Source organism: Mustela nigripes, chromosome 13 (assembly GCF_022355385.1).
Source record: "Mustela nigripes isolate SB6536 chromosome 13, MUSNIG.SB6536, whole genome shotgun sequence".
NCBI lineage: Eukaryota > Metazoa > Chordata > Mammalia > Carnivora > Mustelidae > Mustela > Mustela nigripes.
In genome coordinates, this window is record NC_081569.1 from 135,583,644 (window position 1) to 135,593,877 (window position 10,234).

Sequence of the window (10,234 nt, forward strand, 5' to 3'; positions counted from 1 at the left end):
GATCATGACCTGAGCCGAAGGCAGGTCATGATCTCAGGGTCCTGGGATCGAGGCCCGCATCGGGCTCTCTGCTCAGCAGGGAGCCTGCTTCCCTCTCTCTCTCTCTCTCTGCCTGCCTCTCCATCTACTTGTGATTTCTCTCTGTCAAATAAATAAATAAAATCTTTAAAAAAAAATAGGAAGGAGATTGAGATGTCTTACCCAACACTTCAGGATGTAAATTTAGCCCCAGGCCTTACTCTCTTACTCTCACATGGTAAAGGGGAGAACAACTGTGGCTTACCTTCAAAACTGAAAAGTACCTAGAAGAAGACAAACAAAAGATGCATAGGATCTCTGTAGAGAAGATTATCTTGAGAGATATTAGACTTAAATTTTCAAAAGTACAGATATACTATGTTCATGAAAAGGAAGACTTAATATGTAAAGACGTCAATTCTCTCATGAATTAATCTAAATATTTAATGCAATCCCAATCAAAAGCCTAAAAGATTTTTTTTTTGGTGGCAGATAATAAGCTGATTCTAATCTGTATATGGAGGTGCAAAAGGCCAAGAATAGTTAAGATGGGAAAATTTACCTAACAGAGGGTGAGACTTATCATAAATCTATATTAATTTAGGCTGTGAAGTACAAATAGACTAATGGGGCAGAATAGTGAGGCCAGAATAGAGTCCAGAAGTGGCCCCATGGATAGATACAGATAGATACAGAGACCTATGGTATTTGTCAAAGCTGGCATTCCCCGCCCCCCACTGCCATGATGGAACACTGGTGCTGGGACAGCTAGGTACCCACAAGGGGAAAAGAATGGGTTTGGATCCCTCCTTTCAACCAACAGTAAGTTTTTATTCTAGGTGGAGTATAGTCCTTTTTGCAAAAGGGAAGACTAAATCTCCTAGAATATCATGTAGGAGAGTATCTTCATGATCTTGAAGGGAAAGTTGTCTTAAACAAGACACAGAAGTCCTAACCACAAAGACTAATATGTCCACTGCATTTAAGTTAAGAATTTTAATCACCAAAACACACCATTACTAGAGTGAAAAGGCAAGTCAGAGAGAGAGAGACAAGGGATTTACAACTCACACAACTGATAGACAACTAGTGTTCAGAAAGGAATCCTGCAAACCACTAAGAAACAACCCTACACAAATACAGGGGAGGAACATGAACTAGCACTGATGTAACAAAAAAAAAAAAAAAGAGGTGGGGGGGACATTTTGTTGGTCAATAAACATACAAAAGATTGCTCAACCTCATTTTTAACCAAGAAAGTACACTACAAAGTCATAATAAGCTACAACTACATAAACATCAGGTTGGCAATGTAAATTAAATGGTAAAGACCTGAGGTGCCTGGGTGACTCAGTTGGTTAAGTGTCTGACTCTTGGTTTCAGCTTAGGTCATGATCTCAGGGTCATAGCGCCAAGCCCTGTGTCTGGCTCCATGCTCAGTGCAGAGTCTGCTTGAGATTCTTTTCCCCTCTTTCTCCCCCATCCCTCCCTGTTCTTGCACTCTCTCTCGCTCTCTCTCTAAAACAAATAAGTAAATAAATTATTTTTTTTTTAATGGTGAAGACATGAAACAACGTTGCTGATATCCTTTTGTATCTCCCATTTTAGAATCTAAATGAGCCCTGAGAGAATCCATTTCATAGCAGGTCAGGTTTTGAAGGACTTAAGTGGTACACCGTGATGAAATAGTAAGGGGGGCATCTCCACAGCTGTGGGAGAGACACTCCCTTGGCTAGACGGTTGGCCTGCTGGTCCCCAGGTGCCCTGTACCTTCTTTCCATCTTCCTTTCAGCTCTGTGGGAGAAACCATTTGTTCCCTCGATGACCACTACCCAAGACTTCCACGTCGATGAGAATACTGTCGTCAAGGTACCTATGATGCTGCAGGACACACAGCACCACTGGTATCTTCATGACCGATTCTTGCCCTGCTCGGTGCTGCGGATGGATTACCAAGGAAACATGGTGGCCTTTTTCATCCTTCCGGACCAAGGGAAAATGGCTCATGTGGAGGAGGTCTTGACTCCAGAGATGCTAACAAGGTGGAACAACTTGCTTCAGAAGAGGTGATCAATGTGACCTGTGGTGTTGAGTCTACAGCATTGCCCTTCAGATGGACCCTTCTAAGGAAGGCCAGTGCCCTACATGGGGGTGTTGTCAAATTATGAAAGAATTCTTACTTGCTTTAAGACTTTCCATGGGTTTCCCTCGCTAATGAACTCTCTTGTTATATCTGAAATACGATTTTTACCCCATTAGTGAAAAGAGAACCAGGCTAGGAGTTAAGATTCCTGTTTCTAGATGTAGCCCTTACAGCACACAAGACTTGGGTGAGGTGACACTGGCTCTCTGAGGGTCTGCCCAACTGTGCAGTGAGTGGGTAGACCTCCCGTCAAGGTTCCTAGCACAGAGGGACTTCAAAAGATTCCATCCACCCATCCAGGGAAGTAGTTTTCTATCACCCTGGGGCTATAAATGGGAAAAATTTATAGATAAGGGTCTCAGATTTATAGATGAGGGCCCATAGATAAGGGCCTCAGTCTAAGGCCACATGTGGATGGAGAATTCGCACAGCTCATGTGACAGAGGAATTCTAGCCAAAGAAATCATCTGGTCCCATGTAAGTGAAAACCATAGGACCCCAACAGAGGTGAAGGGAAAGCTACCACACAGGAAGACTTTATCACCCTAGGCACCTGGCCTGCCCACAGAAAGCCCCCTCTGCTGAGATGATCTCCCAAGGGAGTTTCTGCAGAGAGCAGTCTTGAGAGCTAAGGGGCCTGGCCTTAAGTCCCTGGAGACACTGGAGCAAAGTCAGATGCAGTGAGTGGGGTCAACTAGAGGGTGCAGTCAAGAGGAGCATAGTGCGCTGGGATACCTCACTTGTGTAACCCCATGCCTCCTTCAGGTATTTTTATAAGAAGCTCGAGCTACATTTCCCCAAGTTCTCCATTTCTGGCTCCTATCAGTTAGATCAGATTTTGCCGAAGATGGGTTTCATGAACCTGTTCTCAAAGGAGGTTGACCTCTCCGGCATCACTGAAGAGCGGAGACTGCGGGTGTCCAAGGTAAGTCATCGTGGCCCTCCATGCCTGGAGACTTGGTAGGGAACTTCTGCCCTTTGGGGACTGCTGGGCTATGAGTATTCTCTCTGTCCCATGTGAAATCTCAGAGCCTGGGTTTCATTCAGCCATCTGCAGACATGGACATCCTGGAACCAGCCCACTCCCATGCTGGCATGGTACTTGGCACTGGGGATCCCACGTTCATCCCCCCGCTGTCCTCAGGGAGTTGTCACAGCAAAGTGGGCTTCACAGATCACAATGCATAGACAAACGCATTGGTAAAATAGAGGGAAGATACCGACGAGGTTGGTCGGGGTGTGTGTATCAGAGATCGCTTCGATAGGAGAAAGAGACCTATGACTTTAGTTAAGAAGACAGAAGTGCATGCCAGGGTAGAGCCTTGGGTTGCAGAGTTGAATTCCAGATCTTCCTCTTATGTCATTGAAGGGTGAGTGAATGTCTGGGTCTGCAAAACAGCCGTAATATATCAACCTTCTAGGATGGTTATGAAGACTTAAAAAGAGCCCTAGGCACATAGTAAGTGTTTAGCTGCTGATAGAAATAGTTATTCTGAGGGGCACCTGGATGGCTCAGTCAGTTAGGAGTCTGCCTTCCACTCAGGTCATGACCCCAGGGTCCTGGGACTGAGCCCTGCATCAGGGTCCCTGCTCAGTGGGGAGTCTGCTTCTCCCTCTCCCTCTGCCTGCCACTTTGCCTGCTTGTGCTCTCTCTCTGTCAAATAAATAAACAGAATCTTTTTTAAAAAATGAAACAATTATTCCTATAAATAAGAAGTCATACAGCTCACAGATCTCCCCAGTGTAGACATTCTTGCTGTGGGATCCCCAGGAAGTGGCCTGCAGTGTTGGTCTCCAGTGATCTCTGGTTCGTCCAGGCTTCCCTAAGTTCTGATTCATGTTCTCTTAGAGGTAACCCTTGTGATTTCCTTCCCAGAGTTTTCACAAAGCCATTCTGGAGGTGGATGAGGTTGGCACCCAGGCAGCAGCGGCCACTGGCAGCTTTGTGACCTTTATGTCTGCCCAGCACAATCGCAGAGTCCTTCGGTTCAACCGGCCCTTCCTCGTGGTGATCTTTTCCACCAACAGCCAGAGCATCGTCTTCCTGGGCAAGGTGGTCAACCCCACGAAACCATAGCCCTCCCAGGGCTGCCTATTCTGTTACATGCAGGATGATGTGGCCCAGGGGGGACTCGGTGTGAGCAGCTCTGTGTTTGGAGTGGAGGACACAGAAGATCCTGAGATACTGGACAGAAGCTGTTGGTGAGGGTGAGAGACATAGGTGGTACAAGATAAGTGTGGACTAGACACCCAGCTCTCAGGGCAGATCATTTCACCTCTTTGAGCACCGCCCTGGATAGTGGCAGAAACTCTGCTAGGTGGTTGAAGGGATTAAATACAATGATGGCTATGAGGAAACTGTTTTGGTGCCTTGCACATAGTAGATACTCAATAAATGCATCCCTGCTCTCCATCCTTTTGGGGTTTGCTCTGCCCTGCCCTGGACATGGGGGTGAGACGTCCCAAGTTCCAGTGGCTTGGTAAGGTGTATATGGAAGGGTGGGGGAGCAATGTCGGCAGCTGGCTGTCCCCAGCAGAGCGGATGCCTTATTTCTAGAGCAGGGGCTCTGAAGGCTTTCACTGGGAAAGCATCAAAGTAGTCGCCATAGCAACCTACTGAGGAAGGCTCAGCAAGGCAGGCAGCTCCCCTCTCCCCCAGGGTGGCACAGGCACTGTCCCTTCCTTTGGCTTTGGAGATGGGGCCAGTCCCCCAGGATCAATGGCCAAGGTCACAACAGATCAACACAAGGTCACAACGGCCAAGATGCACAACAGAAAGAAGGAAGAACAGAGGTTGGAGCCTGGGGGCCCGCACTTACATCCTGCTCTTCTGTTGATCAGCTCTGGGCCTCGGGCCAATTTCTTCCCTTCTTGGGTCTGGCTGATATGGACTGACCCAGATGGCCCCACTGAGATGTCTGTACTATGTGGGGTGAATTCTCTGAGCCAGAGTTTACACAGAGTCTCAGAGAAGAAAGCTCTATTCTTCCCACAGGAAGAGGCAGGCCGGCCGCCCCTGGCTGTGTTTGTCCTGAATCTCGGGAATGTGTGGCAAATGCATTTCCCCAGCCGGGCCCTGGGGTGTTCTTGTAGGCCAGGGTGTCAGAGGCCAAGAGTCTTGCAGTCATGAACCCTGATTTCCCCTGGCGCCTAGAGAGAGACAGGCTATGCATCATCTCTAGCATTGAGACGACGGATCCAGAGTCACAATGGTCCAGGCTTTATGGGAGGTGGTCCCCAGCCCACATCATGCTACAGATACAAGAATAAGATCTTGGAAAACCAGGAAACCAATATCTAGGGCAAGAGCTTATGGTGGGAACGCTGTTGTGGAAGGAAGTTAGAGAGGATGGGAAGGGGAGATTTTGAGGTTCTCTCCCTTGGCTTCTAAAGCACAACCCTGAACTGGACAGGACAGCCTGGAAACAACACTGGCAAAGGAAAGTCCCAGAGGAGGAAAGTGCTGAGCTCGTCGTAACGGCCCTGAGCTACACCGACAAGGTACTGGAAATGCTACAGGACCCTGTGCCCTCCCAGGCTCAGAGGAGTGCAGACCCTCCTTCTATCCCCTGGTTTGGTTGGCTGAAAAGCAGCTACATTACTGAAAATATTGGTCTATTTTCCCCTGCACTTGCTGGGAAGTTGAATTCTGGCTTTTAAGAGCCAGGCAGGAGCTGAAGTCCGGCCCAGGTTGACACTGCCCACTCTGTCCCTATGGAGGCAGATGGGTGGGTGGATTCAAGCCCGTCGGGTGAAACGGTCTGGTCCTGGTATGGCCCAGAGGCGTGGGAACATGAAGCCTGGGTGTGATGAAGGGGAGGAAAGCAGAGCCGTCACCCTCAGTCCAGTCGAGAGGGATGCTTCTGTATTCTGATGAAGTCTGTCCCTCTCCAGCTTGGAAGCCCTCAGTGGCTCCCTATTGCCAACAAGATAAAGCTTGTGATCCAATACCCACAGTCCATGCCCTCCCGACCGGGTCCCCACCTGCCTCTCCTACCTCAGTCCCTCCTCCTGCACTCTCATGTCCAGTGACATCAGCCACGGAAACGTGCTGTTTCCCCAGGCTGTCCGTATAGCCTCCAGGCCTTTGCTCCCTGCAGGCTCCCTGTCTCCAGAGAGCCCCCTTCCCCATCTCTGAGAATCTGCCAGGATTTCCTACAAATGCCATCTTACCATCAAACGTGGTGGGTGGACAGTAGTCTTTGCTCCCCTGACCCTGATTAGACAGAACATCTGGAAGGCAGGGCTCTGTTCAACCTGCGTTCCCTTCATTCACCCCAGAACCTGGCCCCTGGGTGGATTGTACGGTCTGGTGTGTGGCTGAGGCTCAGCTGCTATTTGGTGAATGAATGAATGAATGAATGAATGGAAAATGCTGTGCCCTGAACAAGGGCTAAACGAGCCCTGAACGAGCTGTTTGTTCTGCACCACCCCCTTGACTCATCCCTGGCATTGATTGGGTAAATATTTATGCCAACTTCTCAGATTTCTAAATGCCCTTTTGGAACATGAAACCCAGAAATCAATTAAAAAAAAAAAAAAAAAGACTCCAGGCAGGGCAACTTACCCCCCCAGAGTGGTGCCCTGGTCTCCTTCTCTTCTCCTGTGCTGCTCCCCTATGGGGTCCCCTCCTTGGGTAGTACTTGTTATGCCCCTTGGGGAACCCGCTTCCCGGGGACCAGCGTTCAGTGCTCCGAGGGGCCACATGCATTTGTGATTTCAGTAGGTCTCTTCCAGAGGAAAAATGGAAGCTTCCTGCACTTAGCAGCAGGAGGGCAGAGGGCAGTGATGGGAGCACTACGAGCATTAAGGCCCGTGGAAGGATGCGTGTGCATGGCTCTCTTAAGTGGGTGTGGAGATGCCGCGTGGGCTCTCTCCGTTTTCTTTCTGCCATTCAGCACACAGTGACGAGGCTGGCCGGGAAAACAGGGGGTCTCCCCAGTGGAGGGGGAGGCACTTGAAATCTGGGTGGAAACAAGGCAGGACGCAGCCCCAGCTTCCCCTCTATCCCTGTGCCGTGGGGCAGGCACTTGACCTCTCCGGATCTCATTTCCCACTCCCCACCCCATAAGTGGGCACAGAGCCCCACCCCCAGCAGCCGTAGCAGCAGAGAGGAGAGGGTGGACATGGGGTCCCATGGAGCTACAGATCTAGGAGCCCCTGGCTTGGACTCAGTGTGACAGGTGAGGGGCAGGAAGGAGCCTGTTTCATCCCTGGCTGCCTGGGAAGGTGAGGTGCCTCTTTCATAAGTGGCAGAGCAAAGACCAGTGGCTGCCATGCTCCCTGCTCTGAACACCTGTGGGGAGAGGGGCCTGGTGCGCATGTTCCTGGGAGGTATCAAGAAGCCACAGAATTCCCAGGTATGGAACCCAGACTTTGGAGCCAGAATGTCTGGGTTTTAATCTGGCCGCCACCAATGTATGCGTGTATTAGCTTGTTAGGTCTGTCGGTACGAATCACCGCAAACTGGGTGCTTTAACCAACAGAAATGGATTATGTCAGAGTTCAGGAGGCTGGAAGTCCCAGACCAACGCGTTGGCAGGGCAGTTCTTTCTGAGGGCTGGAAGGGAGCATGTGTTCCGGACCTCTCTCCCAGCTTCTGGCTGTTTGCCGGCCATCTGTGGCATTCTCTGTGTGTGTCTGTGCCCAGATTGCCCCTTTCTATCAGGATACTGGTCATGGGGATCAAGGGTCCACCCCCTTCAGGATGATTTCATCTTAACTGATTCTGTCTGCAATGACCCTATATTCAAATAAGGTTAACCTTATGGTTATGATGGAGGTTAGGACTTCAGTTTGGGGGAGACACAGTTCAACCTCTAACAGTATGGGGCACGGGATATTCTGTGCCTCAGTTCCCTTATCTGTAAAATGGCAAGGACTTCAATTTGGGGGGGACACAGTTCAACCCATAATAGTATGGGGCATGGGGTATTCTATGTGTCAGTTCCCTTATCTGTAAAATGGCGATGATGCTACCTAACACAGAAGCCCGTTTCGAGCTTTAGATGAGTTATTATATGTAGAGCACATGTCTTTGGTGCCCCACAGATGCTAACTAGTCTCACATTTCATCTTTTGTCACAACCCTGTCCTCTAGAGCAAGTCACATCTTACGCCGCAGGTCTCCTGAACAGGTGAAGTGGCCTTATGGTGTCGGGGTCCAGGCAGGTGGGTCAGTAATGGACCCCGTTTCATTAAAGGCATTTCTGCTCAGCATTGTAGCCCTCAGTGGGATGAACAGAACCCACCTATGCCCAGGGAAAAACTCACCTATTAAGATGGCATTCTCTGCCGCTCTTGGTGTTAATGGAAAAATAAATCTATCATGACCTATTGAGTCCTTTAAATTCCCATTTTATGGCCACCAGCCCATCCTACTCTCTCACTGGGGCTGTTATGGACTTAAGTGTGTCCCCTCAAAATTCACATGTTGAAGTCCTAACCTTTAACGTGACTATTTAGAGATGGGGACTTTTGGGGAAGGTGATTATAGTTAGATGAGTCCTCAGGGCTGGGCTTTAATCCCACAGGAATGGTGTCCTTATACAAAGAGGATTTTCTTATAAAGACACCAGAGCTGCCTCTTGCCTTCTCTCTCTCCTTACGCCCAAAGAGCCCATGTGATCACACAGTCAGAAGGTGCCATCTACAAGCCAGGAAGAGACATCTCACCAGAAACCAAATCTCATGTCACCTTGATCTCAGACTTCTAGCCTCCAGAAATGTGAGAAAATAAATTCTGCTGTTTAAGTCCCCCAGTCTATGGCATTCTGTTATGGGAGCCCCAGTGGGCTAAACATGAGTCACCGTGCCCTGAGACCTCACCCCCCCGCCAAACCTTTCTCTTTGGAACCTACCCAGTCTCTGCCTCCTTCCTTCAGAGCCTTTTCTGAGCCACAAGGGGAAGTTGGGGTGGCCACAGACTTTCCCCAAATTCTCAAGATATTCTTTATAACACGGGCTTAGATGCAGGTCATGGGTTGCCTCCAGGAACTGCACACAGAGCTGGAGAAGTCCTTCCTATTGTGGTCAGTCCCGTCTTCCCAATATCCATTTATATCCAATATCCATTTGGGGAATATTGCATTCATTTCCTATTCCTGCTATAACTAATTAATACAAACTTAGTGACTTAAAACAGCACACATTTATTCTCCTACAATTCCTAAGGGTCCAAAGTCCAAAACAGGTCTCACTGGGTCAACATCAAGAGTTAGCAGGGCTTCCTTCTGGAGATCCTTGCCCATCACACCTCCTCAGCATCCCCGCATCGCATGGTCTTCTCCTGCTTCCATGATCACTTTGCTTCTTCTGATTCTGGTTTCCCATGGCCTTCACTTAGAAGGACCCCTGTGATTATGTTTAAGACCTACTTGGGTAATCTGTGCTAGCCCCCGCCACACTTCAAGATCCTTAACTTTGTCCCAGCTGCAAAGTCCCCTTTTTCATATAAGGGAAGATGCACAGATCCTGGGCATTAGGACGTGGCTATCTTTGGGGGGAAGATGACCACCACAGGTGGGTAGTACGATTTCCACCCTACAGAGCATATTTTAGGAATCTCTAGGTTCTGAAGAAAGGGACTTTTGCAACATCACATAGCACAATGGACAGAAAAGACCTAGCTTTCTTCTTGCTAATGCTTCTCTTTATTAGCTGTGTGACTTTGGGCTGATTACCTAACTTCTCTCTGCTTCTGCCTGCCCACTGATTCAATGGGTATACTAGTACCCACCTTCCTGCGCATTGGGAGGGCAGTGAAGACAAAGCAAGTGCTCGATATCTGGTAGCGACCGTGTTAGGCTTTAGACTAAAGCTGAGTTCAGTCTCCTCCTGGTCGTAGAGGCAGTAGAGGGACTCTGTTTGCCAAACACCAAGACTACTGCCCCTGGGCAATGTCCAGCCCCTGTCTCCTCTGCCAACTCCACACCCCAGCTCACCCACACAACATCTGGGTCATGGCCACACACAGGTCACCTAAGACCGGGGCATGGGGACCTTAGGAATGAGTCAAGGGTTGAGCCAGCACACTGCACCAGCATCTTGGAAATGCTCTTGGAATCATGGGGC

General features: G+C 49.2%; 1 protein-coding gene and 1 long non-coding RNA gene across 2 annotated transcripts in view; both read left to right on the forward strand.

The window, feature by feature from the left end:
* Window positions 1–4,574, forward strand: part of SERPINA4 (serpin family A member 4) — a 9,522-nt gene extending 4,948 nt beyond the window's left edge. The window contains exons 3-5 of the mRNA XM_059371347.1: window positions 1,811–2,084; window positions 2,927–3,086; window positions 4,038–4,574. Coding sequence (XP_059227330.1) covers window positions 1,811–2,084; window positions 2,927–3,086; window positions 4,038–4,238 — 635 coding nt within the window. The 3' untranslated portion in view covers window positions 4,239–4,574. The remainder of the gene's footprint in view (window positions 1–1,810; window positions 2,085–2,926; window positions 3,087–4,037) is intronic.
* A 928-nt stretch (window positions 4,575–5,502) lies between these two features.
* On the forward strand, window positions 5,503–8,918 carry LOC131998917 (uncharacterized). The gene is made up of 2 exons (XR_009398922.1): window positions 5,503–5,662; window positions 8,778–8,918. It is a non-coding gene; the product is annotated as an uncharacterized LOC131998917 (long non-coding RNA).
* Window positions 8,919–10,234: the final 1,316 nt, after the last annotated feature.